The sequence below is a fragment of the Grus americana genome, chromosome 29 (assembly GCF_028858705.1).
Source record: "Grus americana isolate bGruAme1 chromosome 29, bGruAme1.mat, whole genome shotgun sequence".
Taxonomy (NCBI): Eukaryota; Metazoa; Chordata; class Aves; order Gruiformes; family Gruidae; genus Grus; species Grus americana.
Window position 1 is genome coordinate 2,617,687 of NC_072880.1, and position 15,868 is coordinate 2,633,554.

Here is a 15,868-nt window from a genome sequence, read left to right on the forward strand (position 1 = left end):
CCAGGCACAAAAATCCAACGGCCGAGGTTTTTTCCAGAATTCACTTATTTGCGAGATCAGGCCCCGGGATAAATCGCCGTTTCACGCGAGGGAAGGCGAAGCCGGTTAGACTCCGCGCTAATTCTAGAGCGATTTTAAGATTAAATCCAAATACAAGGTTTAATTATTGCCAGTCTGTAAAAAAACCCAAAAACAAACAACAACAAACCACCACGTAACTCCACAATCACATTTATAAACGCGTTAAACATGAATAGTGTTGTGTAAAGAGGCTGCATATAAAAAATATATATAAAAAAACCCCAAAATAGGCTTGTTAGGAGAATACAAAACTAGAATAGCTACAGATAATGCAATTTTTTTTTTTTTTTTAATCTCCATCTCCAAATGAAGATTATTGCTTGAATATTCTCCTGCAGAGAAAAGGGGTGGGAAAAAGAACCGGAGAAAGCTCAAAAGCTGCCTTGAAGAAAGAAATTATTAAGTTTGTCTTCAATTTCTATTCCCGCCTGAAACGCTGTCAGTTCTTCCGGATTGGAAAAGTAGGAACGGAGACGGGAATCGCCTCGAACGAGTCTTGACCGTGACCTTGAGCTGCAGGAACGCTTTAACGGCAGAAAGGGCATTATTTAAAATCTCAGAATCATCTAGATTTAGTGCTGATACGTATAGAAATAGGGAACTAGTAATTAAAAAAAAAAAAAAAAAATTAGTGCATGTAGGGATTTCTGTTGCGGTAATGTTTTGTATTACACAGAAGGGAATAAGCTCCGGGGGGGTGAGGGGGGATACAGACACCCCAAAACCCGCTGGTGAGGGGACATGGAGCCCCCAACACCCACCAGTGGGGGGGACATGGAGCCCCCAACCCCACCCCTTCGTTTTATCCAGCGCAGGGCTGGGCGCTGGAATTAGGCAGACCCCTTCATTTCACCGAGAGAAACAAAGCGGAGTCGAGGCTAAACCCTAGTCTGAGCTTTAGCTGCTTGGGGCTGGGCCTGCGCTCTGGTTTAGAGCATTAAGTTCTAATTAACAAAGGATTAAGCACAGTTCTAATTAACAAAGACTCGTATTCGCAAGGCTCTTTGGGGAGAGAGGCCGAGCGGTTTCCTCTCTTATTGCTAGCGAGTTCTGAAACTCTGGCAAAGGTTTTTAAACCTTCCTTGAAAAGGCCAAGTCTGACATTTGGTTTGGAAGCTGCTCTGGAGAGAACAGCATGTCCATCTCTCATTTCTCGCAGGATTTAAAAAATAAAAATTAAAAAAAAAAAAAAAAAAAGAAAATCCTCATCCCCAAAACCCACTAACGCTCCATTTCCAGCAAAATAAACCGAGCGCTTCGTACCGCTGCCGGGCTGCAGAGGCTTGGGACAGGATTTGGGCATCTCCACCCTGCCAGACTGGGCTTAACGCTCTAAGAACCCAAAAAGGATTAAAAAGCTGCGGAGCAGGAGCCTCGTAGTTTGTCGTTAGGTGTGTTATTTACTTGGGGAATAAACAACGTCCCGCCCCGGGAACAAAAAGGCAGAGCAGGAGCAGATACAGCCACCCGAGAGCTGCAGGGACATCTGCTAATCTTGCCTGAGCTTGGAACTGGAATTCTGTAGGCTTAAGCCTGGCCAAAACAAAATCCCAGTTTTTTAATAATCCCTTTTAAGCGCTTGGGAGTATTCCCCCACGCAGCTTGCGTTGTGGTGTTAAAGAGAATGTGTTGGCTGGTTTGTTTCGTTGGATTTTTTTTTTAATTAGTGTGCTTATCAAGGAGGAGTTTTGATTGATAGACCTCCTTCTACTATAAAAGCAGAAAAAGAGAAAAAATAATAAAATAAAGCGGGTCTGCATGACACGCACCAGCCCCAAAGAACAGAAGTTTCTGGAAGAAACGCTACACCGCGGGGAATACTGCCGACTACATAGTACCCACGGACAGCAGAGGTCTTCGGTGCTAATACCGAAAGGCTGCGGTTTTAATACTGTCTTTAAAAAAAAAATAAAAATAGTGACAGAAGGAATTCTCTAGCAGCCAGGAGGCTGAGGAATAGGTCTAGAAGCAAGTATTAAAAATCTGTACAGGAGCTTTTTTTTTTTTCCCTCTTTAAAAAAAAAAAAAAATCTTTAAAATGTGCAAACGGGCCACAATTCTGGAAGAGGCATGACATGCTTTACGTGACGCGGGACGGATCCCGTCAGCGGAGGTGTTAGTAGGCCTGGGGGGGGGGGGGGGGCGGGAATGGAACAGAACGACTTGCACGCGAGAGTCTAGCAGTTGGAGGAGTGCACGCTCCCCAGCTGGCCAGCCGCCAGCATCAGGATATCTTTCTTCTCCTTATGGAAACGCAGCTCTTTCCCGGCCAGGCGCGCTTCATCCAGCTCTCTCTCGGTCGAAGCCAGCTCTCTGGAAAGAGCCCCTGGGCTACTCTGCTCCCTGTTCACCCAGTCCATGGCCATCTGGTTCCTTATGTCATCGTCCAGAGCGCGGTGGGAGTAGTGAGCCAGGACCTCCTGGTAGTAACGGACACATGCAGGGGAGCTTAGGAAAAATAAATCGCTACGTGGGACTACATAGTAACGTCTGGCGTCCTTGCCAGCTAAAAGGAAGCTTAAGGAGAAGGTTGTTGTAACCCCGGAGTAGGACTGCTCGAGAGACTCACCTGCCGCGAGCACTGCCTCTCCCGCATGGCTTTGAGGCTGCCGTTCCAGTGCAACAGCTGGAAGACGGTCATCAGCTCCTGCAACGGCAAGAGGCGGTCAGGCTGCGAGCAAACGCGGGGATGAGGATTCGGCGTTGCAAGCAGGCAAGCGAGTTTTCAAAGACTTCGCAACGTCACGTCCGGTCCTTTGCAGTTGCAAGGATCGCGGAGTCCGTTTGCAACTCCGGAGTCCGTAAACAAAAGACTCGCAGCAGTAATGAGTTAAGATTTATCCAAAAAGACCAGAAAACCACAGAAGCGGGGGAGGCAGGAGGCACCACCACCGTCTGAGGAGCCGGGACGCAAGGGCAAAGCCCGGCTCACCCCACCAGACAAAAATCCCCCGACCAGATGAGAGGATTTCAGAGGGGACAGAGATGCCGACACTTCGCTCTGCCCCAGCAATTTCAGAATTCTGCGAGCCAGACTCTGTCATCTTGCAACCTCCAAGCTAAACCGCCAGCCGGAGCGGGTGACAATCCGACGTTTGCCAAGCAAACCTTTCCCTCTCAAGGCCACACAAATTTTGCTTCATAAACTCGCAGGGACTAGTTAGGCTTCCCAAACACAAACACAGCCTAAGGAATATACATAACAGAGTCACCCTGTGTAAACAGGCCCATTAAGATAAACACTTCTGTCTTCCGCCTCCCGAGAATTTCCATTCAAGGGAAAGGAGCCAGGCAAGGAACCAGCTTCAGGAAAAGTTTGCCTACAGCAAAGAACCCCAAATACAGCGACACTACAGACGTTGAGACGCATCCAAGCCCCGCTTCACCGTCTGGAGCAGAATCACAGTCTAATTTCTCCTCTTCTAAAATTCCAGTTCCAGTTGGTGCACTTAGAGTCAACTCATCTGTACAAGAATCGTTTCGAGTTACTTTTGAAACCCAAGTTTAAATTAAAAGGATTCACGAATCGAAAAGCACCGTCAGAACAACATCTCTGTACGTGCGGGGACAGACGTCCTGCTTGAGGACAAGGAGCGCGCTCAAAGCCAACAAATCACACGCAGAATTCTTTACCTGGCTGCTCTGCTCCGCTCGTAGGAGCGGTTTCCTCAGAAAATCTGGAATAAAGCCCAGAAGAATCTCAGCTCTCAGTCATCTGTTCTGCCCGGACTCCTCCTGCCCCATTAACCAGAACTGATAAGTGTTATAGCAGTTTCCCTCAGCAGTTTGTACTTTTCATTTCACAGATGTTTTGTCGTAACGAGAGACAGACCGAGCATATTTCAGTAGGATACAAAGACTGCTCAGATAACGCTGCGGTTTGAGGGCATGTAACGACAGTAATCGCGGCTCCTAATTCCACAATTAAAATGTCTTTGGATGAAAGATCTTCACCAGCTTTCCTAAGGGAAGCGAAATCTCTCCTGTTTTACACGGAGAGGATAAAAACCACAAATGAAACGGCTCGCCCATGAGCTAAGGTACCCGGAGGTATCGTCTGGGCCTCCAGCACCACTTATCTAAAACCCGTCTCACTGAAAACACTGCATCGGAAGAACGCACAACCCCTTCGCAACACTGAGCCGAGCAAATACCAAAGAGCATTTACAGCAAGAAGCCCAATTCCAAATATTTTACTGGCATACCAGCACCTGAAAGTGCCACAAATCCCGAGTCATGTTCTAAGAGGAAAGCCCCGCTTTTATTTTGAATGTAAAGAACGGTACCTGGAACTCCAGCATTGATTTTCCCTTGTTGGATTCCAGCATGAAGCGAAAAGCGCCGATCCCGGTGTTGGGATTATCAGCTTCCTCTCGATTGCCCTGCAAGACACATTTCATACGGAAGCTGCAATTCCCGACCGAGCGCGGCTCACCTGGTACCTGCCACTTCTGCTACATCACCTCCACTTCAGGAACTGCAGGTCGGATTAAGGAGGATGGCCTTGTGCCGGCAGATGCGCTTAACCGCTCTAATTCAGCCTCAAATACTTGCATCCTTCATTACAGCTCTCTTGGAGTAACAAAGCCCGCTCTGCTTTTGACAATGCCACTTGAAACCGGATTAATTTTTTTTTTTCCTGCAGCCCATTACAGCAATTTCAAAGTTGTTACAATACTCTGGGTATCATCAAGCGCCACGTGACTGCGCAGCAAGAACTCCCTCCGGGATAAGGTATAATTAGAGCAGTAAAAGAAGAATGCAAAGCTCCCGCCACTAGAAACCAAAGTTTTTAGAAAATATTTGGTTTAAAGAAAGCTAGCCAATGTGACAACCTGGTCACAGAAGGGCCACACAAATCAAAATCTCAGTCGTATTATCCTACCCTGCCTGGTCTGAGGGCAGCACAATCAAAGAGTGTGAGACCGTGTGGGAGGGGAAGCAGGAGAACAAGAATTAGAGCTACAGTTAAAAGTTTTAATACTCAGAAGTCACTGAAAAGAAAAATAAAATACTGCCATAAAGAGTTCCAGATGTAAAAGAAAACTTCTCTTCCCATGATTTGAGGTTTTTCCCCCATTCAATCCGTCCCCATCAATTGCCGCTGGCCAAGCACTGAAAAGCCTTACGTTGAAAGATGCCAGGGCCTCCGAAACGCTTTTCTCAATGAACTCATCTGTGATCCTCCGGGAGGGATGCTCATTAAAGACCGAGTTCATTAGCGCAATTTTTGCAGCACTCCTTCGGGCTTCAGCCTTGGTTGGACAGAACTGAGGAGAGACAAGAGGACAGAAGGACGGCGAGATGACCGAGATCCTCTCCAAACTTCTCCCCCCCGACACACGAAACGGGAATTAGGTGGCAGTGTTGTGTAGTTTTGGAAAGTCGTGCTCTCAGCCATCCTGAAATAATTAGGAGCTGGTTTTAAACCACAGCTATCCCAACCACGCTCAACACAAAAATTAGGCAGGCAGCTGAACTCAGCACATAGCATCTGCATCAGGAAATGCCACCAATCAGATCGTCAACAAAATTAATTAGCTTAAAACCAAAACGTAACCAAATTACTCTCAAGCACGAGGACTGCTCTTCAGGGTGGGTAGACTGCGTAGCTGCTAGAACTGTTTCTTTTGGATGCGTTCTTCAACCCAAGACTAGAGAGTAACTGCCTAAAGCCACTACAGCGAAGGAATCCGAAATGCAGTCAGGACCCATTGTGATTTTTGGACCTTAATCTTTCGGGCAAGGTATTTGGGTTGGACATTTTCCTTTTAAACAGAAAGAGGGGAGAAACTATTGATACAATGTTATGATTTGATTTCTAGGGTTTTGGCACCTCGAGAAGAGGTTCTGGGTCAAATCCAGAGCCTTTGCATGGAAAGATGGCTCTACCAGTTTGTCCGAGCTGCATCCTGTAGACACAATCCCACCGCTTCGTCCTGGGAAGGAGAAGAAAGTACCAAACCCAGCCAATCTAACACTTTTCCCTGATACCACATAACACAGCACTGCTAAGGTCAGTCATGTGTAGGGAGCGCAGTACATACAGCAAAGTAAAATTGACAGCCAAACCTTCCCAGATTAAGTCGGGTGGGGTTTTATAGGCAATTAGGAACACTTACTAGCCAGCTTGAAATTAAAGAGGGTTACATGTCATTCTCATGCTTCGAATCTGCCGGAAAACATTAACACCGCGCTCAGTTTTCCCTTTGGTGGGGAAAGATCCTCAGGGCACCCAAGCTGGATTGCTTTGGAGAACAAGCTACGCGGCAGAGATCGATCATACCTGGAAACTGCCAAAGCAGCTCCCTCCCGGCAAGGTGACATAGCAGACGTAAGGGGGGCTGTTGGAAGGGACCATCTCGTACACCACAAGCGCTCCGTTTTTCAGATCGGCTCCACGCGACTGCTTCATCTGCCAGAATTCCTGAAGGGCCTCCACGACGTTCACTGAGACAGAAATAGAATCAAGTTCAGACACAGAAAACAAAGAGCCTGGGAAGCTGGTTTCCTCAGGTATCGCCCGCATCCAGAAAAAGAACGGCGTGAACGTTAGTGTATTCCCACCGACGCAAGCAGGGCCCTGCCCGGGGAGTATTTGACACAGAGAGTGTGTAACAGCACAGAGGAGAACGGAAACATCTAATCGGAGAATCTCGTTTGTGCCATTTGGCATGGCAGGACATATAACCGAATGGTGAAGCACAGACTAAAACCAGGATTAGCTTTGTTAGAGTAAGTGTTTTTTCCATCCCAGTTAGGAAACCAGAGCCTAAAACGTTGACTTTGGTAATTACAGCCTTTTCAGGAGAGGCGTTTTTAAGCAGGCACCTCTTCTGGAGCACCAAATTTGCTGCACGGGGTCAGAGTGCTTACCCAGCTTTTAACGACCTGGCAGCTCGTCCACACTGTGCCCGGCCACTGAATGCACACAGCCCATGAGGCAAGCGGCTTGTAGCCAAATCCCCGAGATTAAATTCTTATTTTAACATGCCTCCAAGAACTAGAGATGTTTGCTGTAGCAATGAGCCAGCTGTCTTGTCATTCTCTTAATTTTTGAAGCCCCAGCATCGCGAGGACTTCCTTTGAGGTGCTCTAAGTTTACCCACCCCTTATTTTGTCAAGGTTTGGGCAAGAAAAATGACCCTCATAGCATCTAACGCTCTAAATCCCATCAAATTTGATCTAAGCTTCTTTCTACGCTGCAGTTTGACAGGTAGCTGTAGGAAAAGCCTGCCCTCAGCACTCCTTCTCTGAGCCTTTTTCATGCCAGCAATCACTTTGAAGAGAGGCGATCTGCAAAACAGACTACAGCAACTCCTCGCTAACACAAGAGCTGTTAAAAGGACTCCACTCCAGAGTTCTCCTTTTAAGCAAAACCAAGCAACCCCCCCCAAAATCCCCACGCAAGCTCTTCTGTGAGGAGCTATATACGCCGCAGCAAGCAGCGAGGCAGAGCACCAAGTGAGACAAGGCCGCTGTTCTCAAAGTCTCCCGGGGTAAGGCGTAAAAGGGAGGTTAATTTGAGGCCACGCGCTAACATTCATAAAGCAGTCGCTCTGGATTATTTTCAAGTTTAATTTGGGGTGGGGTTGGGTTGGTTTTTTTATGAAACATGCAAGACGGGCAATTTTCCACTGAAGACTAACAAAAAAAAAAACCACCACGTACAAACAATACACAATTCCCCGCCAGTTCTCCAGTGCATTGATACCCAGACAGATTTCCCATCCATCCAGGCAGATTCCCTTCCCAGGGACAGCGTAAATCATGCACATAATCCCCAACGGATTTGGGGAGACAATGCCTGATTCAATAACGGCTTCAGGGACCATTTGGCATGGGGCAACTGAGACTTCGCAGCAGCGACCACACAAGAAACTGCAGAGAAAGCCGAGCTACATCAGGCAACATAATTTCCAACAACAAATGGAATTACTTTGAAAATTTAGAGAAATCAGAATTTGGTTTAATTTAGTGAAGTCGGAGAAACTGGCGTTAAGAGCAGGTTAACGAGGAAATGCTGCACAACACGGGCACAGAACTGTGTTTTCAGCCCAAGACAAGGGTTCCTCTGTGCCAGACGCTGGCTGGGTACTTCGTTAGCGACTGGAGCAATAGGTCAGACAGCTGAGGAGACAAGAGAGTAAAATACCTAATTGAAACTCTGTAAATGCTTCAGAACAATATGCTTTTAGAGGGCTGGAGAGCAAACCCCGTCGCTACAGAGACTGGCCCATCTGCCCTCGCCTCAGCACAACTCCTGCTACGTGTCGTATTTAGCAGAGAAATGGCTGAGCGCTGAATCCGAAGCGAAATCTTCGTCCGAATTTGCTCCAGATTGATGATTTTCAGCCTTGCTCGTGTACCTCCCTCCTCCCATTAAATCCCAAAATAGTGACGTGGGGGAAAGAGGCAGGAGATGCGAAGTTTGCTTTTGTTTCTCGGAAAGGATCCTAAATCCCAGTACGTCTCATGCTTGCGAGAGGACGGTCCTCAAAAAACCGGGGACGCCTTCCGCACCCTGCAGGATTTTAATCCCATATGGAACGTGAAACACAATGCAGTGCTCAGGCTGGGGAGAGAGCAGAGAGAAAAACAACTGGATGGTTTGAATGCAGGTAAAGATGCTGAAGAAGTGATGTTATCTTTGCACCTCGCATGAGGTCGCGTTTAACGGGAAACCCAAGGTATAAAGAAAGGTATTTTAAATGCCTGCAAGCAGAACAAGTCTCTCTACCAGCTCAAAACACCAGAGCTCTCACTGTTGGCACCAGTCAATACCTTTTTGTCTGTTTGTTTGCATTTCTGAGGGAAACGCTCATCTTCTAAAAAAAAAAAAAAAAAAAAAACCCCAAAAACTCCGTCACCCATCTGTGTGGGGGCGACCCGCGGATTTACAAAGCCCGGCTTAACCCGCACGGGGCGGCTCCTGTCAGAGGCTTGCCCTTCGGATTTGCCACTCCAAGAAAAGATGAAGAGAAGCCGAGAGACGCAAAGCAGAGCCTGCTCTGACCATCAGTCATATCTGTTTATTGCTTTGGAGCATAACCCCGTATCCCCGGCGTTGTGTATACGCTAGAACATCTGACTCGCATATTAAATACAGAAAAGTAAGTGATTCCACATGGCGTTGAGTTTCTCCGCAGCCAGACGAGCAGCGGTCCCTCCGCACGCCGGTGGCGCTGGCTGCCAAGCACTCACCATTTGGAAGCCTCTGTTGGACCTGCTGCCGTAGCCGGAAGAAGTCGGGAACTCAAAATAGTTGCAAAGTGTCTCCTTTTGGGTGGGGTAGAAGATTCTTTCCATCACAGGACCAGTAAAATATGTGTTTTGTACAAGAAACCCAGAGCTGAGCCTCCTCCGGGGGCTCTCGCACGACCGGGCGCCTCTGATGCAATACTTGGAGCCCCGCGGTGCCGGAGCGTGGTGGAGTACTTAACACCCCCGCAACAGCCTCTTCCAGCACCAGCAGCCTGCCGAGCTGATTTCTCCTTCCAACCGCGGGGTTCTTCATCGACGAGGTGCAGCCGCGCAGAGCACGGAACCGAGGGAGATCCCAGGAAAACCGCGGCCACTGGGAAGGGCTGAGGATTGCCCCGCGGAGCTCTCTTCAACGCCGCTTTTCGTTGAAAGAAATGAGCTTTTGTTGTTCTGACATCAAGTTGAAGTAAAGGAATTGCATACGGAGGACTAAATCGCTACTGCACAAGAAGCGTCCTCCCTCTAAAACACATAAAACCCTTCTAAAAAACATTTAAAAAAATAAACAACCTCTACTTTCTCTGACTTTATCACACGTTTACAGGTACAGAACAAGAAGGAAACCTCCCTCAGCTTTAAACCACTTCTCTGCCCAGCTCAAATTCCTACACCCGCCTTCGTGGTCACCTGTATACTTGCCTACCCCTGCCTTGTCTTCTTTCCCTAATTTACAAAAAAAACCCCACGTCAAATTAGGTATCTGGAAATGGTCGATACCATAAAACCCAAAAGTTTGCACCATGTTTTCTAGGAAAAGGAGACCCACGGAAGTTTCTCAAGCTTGACCCCTGAAACCACGAGACTCCTTAGGGAAAAAGCAGACCCAGAGAAACCACAGACTCGGCAGTTTTACTTTACTCACTTACACATTTTTGGCATGAGCAGCCCCAGATAGATCGGGCTGGAACAGCGATCCTCCTTTCCTCCCCACGCTCACCTTTAACATCACCCAAACCGTACGAGCTCACTCTGCAGGGCTGGGAGATCCCAAGTACGACCAGCAGACAGCGGAAAAGTGTCCAGAAACGGGATGAAATGCTTATTACTGACATTTAACCTAATGACAACAGGCAAAAACGCCTCCTCGGTCACCTTTATAGCCCATCACACGGGCAAACCACCGGCCGAACACCGCTGGGATAGGGAACATCAGCGCACAGCCATGGGAGAGACTCCCGACTCTCTTCTTTTCTCTAATTCATAGACTTGCAGGGAAAAGGGTGCTCAAAGCTGGGTGGTAGGAAGCAAAGGGAAGCAGGACCCTCACCCGCCAAGGCTGCCAGGCAAATTCCAGGGAAGGAAGAGGATCTCAGAGGGGTCCACACCTTTTAAAGCTTATGCTAGGGAAGATAGAAGGGGGAAGGATAGTGTGGACCAAGGAAAATGGGTTACAACAGGAATCCCAGACAAGGGGGAATTAACGGGGAAGGAGAGCTGGGACAGGAGAGTCCCAGACACAAGGCTGGAAGGAAAAGGGGGAGCTGACAGGGAAACAGCCCCAGAAGATCCCAGACCTTGCAGTGATGGGATGGGACACAGGGCGCCTGGGCTGCAGAGCGGGGAGAGAAGGAAAAGGAGTAAAGAAGAGCTCCAGCCCTGGGGGGGGAGGCACAGGCTGTGCGGGAGAGGGGAGATGATCCCAGGTCCTGGGAGAGGGCGGTGGGGAATAAGATGGAGGGAGAAACCGGCTCAAGCCGCAGAGGAGCCAGCCCTGGGCGAGGGAGGTGGGAGGGCAGCCCCGGGCGGGGGCTGACACGGGGGAGACGGGGCGAGAAGGGGCCAAGTACGGGAAAAAGGCCTCCCGCCGGCTGTCAGCATCGGTCCCCCGGAGCCCCCAGCCCGCCCCGAGGCCCGCTCCGCCGCTGCCCGCCCGACCTCCCCCGTCCCGTCCCGTCCCGCCCCCGGCTCACCGCGGCCGTAGCCCTGCGTGTGCTTGGCGAAGCTCCTCACCACCGCCTCTACTGCCTCCCGCAGCACGGCGGGCGGCCCGGCACCGGGCGGAGGCGGCGCGGCGGGTCCCTGCAGCCCCAGAGGGGGGGGCGGCGGTGGCAGCCCCAACCCCAACCCAAACCCCAGCCCGGTCGGGGGCGGAGCGGCGGGCAGAGGTGCAGCCGCCGCCACCGCGGCGGGAGGAGGGCCGGGTGGAGGCGGAGGGGCTGAGGCGGCGGCGGGGGCCCCGGTAACGCCGGGCCGCAGGGAACGCAGCGTCCCCACGCCGGGCTGCAGCCGCTGCGCCCGCACCGACTCCATCATCGCCGCCAGCCCCGCTCCGAGGGAGAACTCCACCGCGGTACCGCTGTCACTCAGCGCCCGAGGGGCCAATGGGCGTGGAGATCACCTCAGGGAGGGGGAGGGACGGCAGTAGGAGTTGGCCAATAGCAGCACGGAGGAGCTCGAGGGGCGGAGGGAAGGTGGTGGAAGGGAGGCGGTGAAGGCGGCAGCACGCCAATCGTAGGGCAGAGGACCGGGGAGGTGGGCGGGTCGGGGAGGGGAGAGGCCAATCAGAACTCGCTTGTAGGGCGTGGAGAGGGAGGGGCGTGCTCTCCTTCCTTACCCCAATCACAAGTGAGGGACACGGCGAGGGGGCGAGGCTCAGAGGAGAGCTGCCCAATCGTGCTGCAGGGCTGGTTATAATGACAGAGGAAAGAACGAATCATAATGCAAAACAGCTGAGATGGAGGTGGGGAATTGTAGCCACGTTTTTATTGGTCAGAGGAAGGGGGCGGGAAATGGAAAAATTAACCAATCAAGAGCTTCGATACAGATTTAGAGGCGGAGACCGTTGCAAATGCCCATTCACGACCTCTGTTTTGATGAAAAAGGGCGGGGCCTGGCGCATCCAGCCAATAGGAACAAGCTGCGCGGGCACGGAGGGGGCGGTATGGCCGTGCTGTTCTCCCGCCGGCCGCCAGGCGGCGTTAGCGCACCGTCACTCTCCGCGCCCGGTTTGACCCGCGGCGGCTTCCGTCGCGCTCCCGGAAGTGGCTTCGCACCGTTACGAGGCCTCGTACCGAGCGGCGATACCGCGGCCCCGGCCCGGTCCCGCCATGGAGACCTGGGTGCGCTTCAGCGCCCAGAGCCAGGCCAAGGAGCGGCTCTTCAGGTGCCGGGGGGGGGGGGGGGGGAAGCTATTGTGTTGGCTCCGGTGTGGGGCTGCACGGTTTCCCCTCACCGGGCCCGGTCACGGAGGCCCACGGGGGGGGGATGGGGGGTGTGTAGGCCCTCACACCGCGCTGTCTCTTGTAGGGCCGCCCAATACGCCTGTGCCCTGGCGGGGGACACGCTGAGGAGAAACGGGGCGAGCGCCGGGGTCGTGGCCAGCGTTCGGCAGCTGGAGGCTCACCTCAGCCTGGGCCGCAAGCGTGAGTGGGGCTGCCCCGGTGCTGGCGGGGTGTGGGGGGAACGGGAAACGGGGTTCCCCCCCTCCCCGCCCCGGTGACCGTCTGTCTGTGTGGTTGTCCCACAGTGCTGCGGCTGGGCAGCTCGGCCGAGGCGTTGGAGGCGGCGAAACGAGCCATTCACCTGTCGGACATGGTGCTGCGGTTCTGCGTCACCCTCAGCCACCTGAACAGGGCCATGTACTTCGCCTGCGACAACGTCCTCTGGGCGGGAAAAACGGGCCTCGTCCCCAGCGTGGACCAGGAGAAATGGAGCCAGAGATCCTTCAGGTGAGGGGCCCAGGCAGCCGCGAGAGCTGCGGGTCAGCAGGGAGCGTGTTTCCTCGGGCAGCGCAGGTTTGTCGCCTCTTTTCTGCTGGCACAGGGGGTCCCCCAGGTCCGGTGTCCCGTAGGGGACAGGGCTGACCCCCCCCACCCCGCCTGCTTCAGGCGCTTGGCCCGGCTCAGCCCCTCAGCTGTCGGTAGAACACGGACTCTCCTTCCCGCGGGCATTTTATTTTTGTGGCTGAAGGGGAAGCGTCTCCCCAGCGCTGTTTGCCCGCTCTCTCTGCTCTCCACCCCCCCCTACTCCTCTCCCCTGTTTTTTGGGGGTTTTTTTTTTAGGTATTATCTCTTTGCGCTCGTCGTGAACCTGAGCCGGGATGCTTACGAGATCCGGATCCTGATGGAGCACGAGGCAAGCGGGAGGCGAACGAAAGGCAACGAGAACGGCCGCCAGCTCCGGGCTGACAACGGTCTCCAACAATTGGGCTTGAGGCTTCAGGTCCAGCTCCGGCTTTTGATCCGCGTCCTTCGGAACAACCCTCCTCTGCTGTTGGACGTGGTGAAAAATATCTGCGACCTTTTTATCCCCCTGGACAAACTGGGGCTGTACAAAACCAACCCGGGCTTTGTGGGGCTGTGCGGCCTCACCTCCTCCATCCTCTCCATCCTCACCATCCTTCATCCCTGGCTTAAATTGAAGCCTTAGTTATCCCCGGAGCCTGCCCGCCAGCTCACAGCCAGCGTAGGCAGTTATTTGGGGACCCCAGAGGGGAGGAGGGGGTTACTCCTGGGGTTGGGACGCGACTCAAGCCGACTGTCTCGGTCCCGTTGCGTGCGGCTACGCGTTCGCGTCACGCCTGGCTGCTTTAACCGTGGACACGGGAGGGGGTTCGGCGTCGGAGCCCGCAGGGATCTGCTCCGCCTGCCTCGGCTCCCTGCGTCGCCGGCGAGGAGGGCGATACTCAACGGACCTAAATTTGGTTCTTTTCCCCATCGACTGTAGAGCCTTTCTGGCTATTTTAGGGGTTTAACGTTTCCCCTCCCTCTTTTAAGGGGGGTTCAACCCAGAACTAGTCAAGAGGGAATTATTTGGGGTCGCTGGGTGCTTGTCCCAGACTGGGGGGGTGGTTAAACTGCAGGGTGGGGGTGAGTCTAGTGCTGGCCAGGCCCATCCAAGGCCTTTTTTTTTTTGTTGTTTTTGACGCTTTATCTTCCTTTTAAGAAATGGTGAGTGTGGGCAGAGAGAGGGTGAGTTGAAAAGACTCTGGCCGCAGGTGAGCCGGGCCCAGCTGGGTGTTCGGAGGGGAGCGCGGGGTAAGTCCTGGGTTCTTGGCCGGTCCCGCTCTGCCGGTGGGTTTGAGGTGAGATCGGGGCAGGGGGATTTCTCCGGAGGAAAATATTTGCTTCCTGCACCTTCCCCGCCATCCCAGCGAGTTGTGCCGAGCCTCGGGGTCGCTCCCAGCTCTCCCCGCCTGGATTCCTCCGTGTCTGAGAACGGAGAGGGGACTCGGGCAGCCCGAGCTGCCGGGAAGAAGCCGGGACCTTTCCATCCGCCTCCTCCCTCTGCCCAGAGCAGCGCAGCCTCGTCCCGCCGAGCCTTTGCTGCGGTTTTGCCTTTTAGATATCCCTTTTAGTGGCTTTTTTGGGGATAAATCGGGGAGAGGGCGGCTCGGTGCCGTGATTCCCTGCAGCGGGTGTTCCCCCTTGCTTTTCCCTCTGAGCTGGCGCTGCCACCTCGCTACGTTTTCTCGTTTTCCTTGGTTTCCGTGACACCAGATAACGCTCCCTACGCCCGGCGATGGGCTCGTCCTGGCTCTAAAGAGCGTTTTACTTAACTGCCGACTGACGGACGCGCTCCGAGCCGATGATTATTTGTATCCAGAGGTGGGCTGTTCCTCGGCCCGTCCCCGGGAGGGAGATAACGGAGGGAGGGAGATAACGGAGGGAGGGAGCGACCTTAAAACCCGCTGGTGTCTTTTTTTTTGAGCTCTAGCAGCTCCGTGCACAAACAGCTCGGGCTTCACCCGCTTCCAGGTACGTCTGCGCGGTGGCAGAGGCGGTTTTTAGTCCGGACTCAGCTCCAGGACCTCTCTGGCACTTTCCGTTTGGCATCTCCCGGTTTTCCGTGGGCTCCGGAGCGATCCAGGCAGGGAATCTCATTTCCAGCACCTGCGGCAAATCCCCTTGCCGCGCTTTTGAGCCGACAAAAGATCGGTGGGAGAAGCCGGGAAGGCAAATGAGCTCGTTTCATCTTTTTCCTTGAGCTCTTCCTCCCTCTCTCCAGGGGAAAATGAGTTTGTCGGTGCTCAGCCCCGGTTCCCTTCGGTCCCCAGCACCGCGGCAGGGCGCTCCCGGCTTCCCCGGCACCGCGGCCGGTTTGAGTGATCCGGCAAAGCCCCGAGTTCCAGCTTCACCCACGATTCCATAAATTCCCTTAGAGGGGAGGAAAATCATCGCTAATTAGGGAAGGGCCTTCGTTAGCCGGTACCGTAGGGGTGGGGCGGATGGGTGGGCTTGGCAGCGGTGACGAGGGTGACCCCACCGTGGGGGGCCGGGGGGTCCTCAGTGTTCTGCCCCACACCGGGAGGTCTGGGCCTCGGGGGATTACTGCAAAAATACTGTTAATAAAAATGTGTATGTAATTTATGTTATATCTGGGTTTATGTATAGAAATATTTCCTATTTAATTTCCCTGTTTAAGATGGAAGTAGAAGGATTCAGGAATTTTTTTTTTTTTGCGGAAGTGGGAACCCGCCGTCAGCTCCCTCCCCCCCCCAAAAAAAATCCTCGGAGCTGGTTTTTATGCGCTGGCTGGGGTCAAACTTTGACCCAGCAACCCTCGTTAAAGATTAATTGTCGTT

At 52.7% G+C, this 15,868-nt stretch overlaps 2 protein-coding genes across 2 annotated transcripts; one reads left to right on the plus strand and one right to left on the minus strand.

Annotated features, from left to right (window-relative positions):
• Positions 1-145: 145 nt before the first annotated feature.
• On the minus strand, positions 146-11,656 carry LIX1L (limb and CNS expressed 1 like). Its single transcript, XM_054806384.1, has 6 exons — positions 11,256-11,656; positions 6,368-6,531; positions 5,211-5,351; positions 4,368-4,463; positions 2,651-2,728; positions 146-2,501 (listed from the first exon to the last, which is right to left on the minus strand). Exons 1-6 carry the CDS (start codon positions 11,596-11,598, stop codon positions 2,259-2,261), a joined length of 1,065 nt encoding a protein of 354 aa, XP_054662359.1. The 5' UTR covers positions 11,599-11,656; the 3' UTR covers positions 146-2,258.
• Positions 11,657-12,316: 660 nt separating this feature from the next.
• Positions 12,317-15,655, plus strand: PEX11B (peroxisomal biogenesis factor 11 beta). The gene is made up of 4 exons (XM_054806410.1): positions 12,317-12,448; positions 12,592-12,707; positions 12,812-13,013; positions 13,347-15,655. The coding sequence occupies exons 1-4, from the start codon at positions 12,393-12,395 to the stop codon at positions 13,711-13,713; spliced, it is 741 nt and encodes a 246-aa protein (XP_054662385.1). The 5' UTR covers positions 12,317-12,392; the 3' UTR covers positions 13,714-15,655.
• The last annotated feature ends 213 nt before the right edge of the window (positions 15,656-15,868 follow it).

Coding starts and splice junctions, on each gene's coding strand:
- LIX1L (XM_054806384.1), bottom strand. CDS start 11,598: ATGATGGAGTCGGTGCGGGCGCAGCGGCTGCAGCCCGGCGTGGGGACG. Junction 4,464..5,210: donor AGGCCCTGGCATCTTTCAAC/GTAAGGCTTTTC, acceptor TGTGTCTTGCAG/GGCAATCGAGAGGAAGCTGA. Junction 2,502..2,650: donor AGAGGCAGTGCTCGCGGCAG/GTGAGTCTCTCG, acceptor CGTTACTACCAG/GAGGTCCTGGCTCACTACTC.
- PEX11B (XM_054806410.1), top strand. CDS start 12,393: ATGGAGACCTGGGTGCGCTTCAGCGCCCAGAGCCAGGCCAAGGAGCGG. Junction 12,449..12,591: donor GCCAAGGAGCGGCTCTTCAG/GTGCCGGGGGGG, acceptor TGTCTCTTGTAG/GGCCGCCCAATACGCCTGTG. Junction 13,014..13,346: donor TGGAGCCAGAGATCCTTCAG/GTGAGGGGCCCA, acceptor TTTTTTTTTTAG/GTATTATCTCTTTGCGCTCG.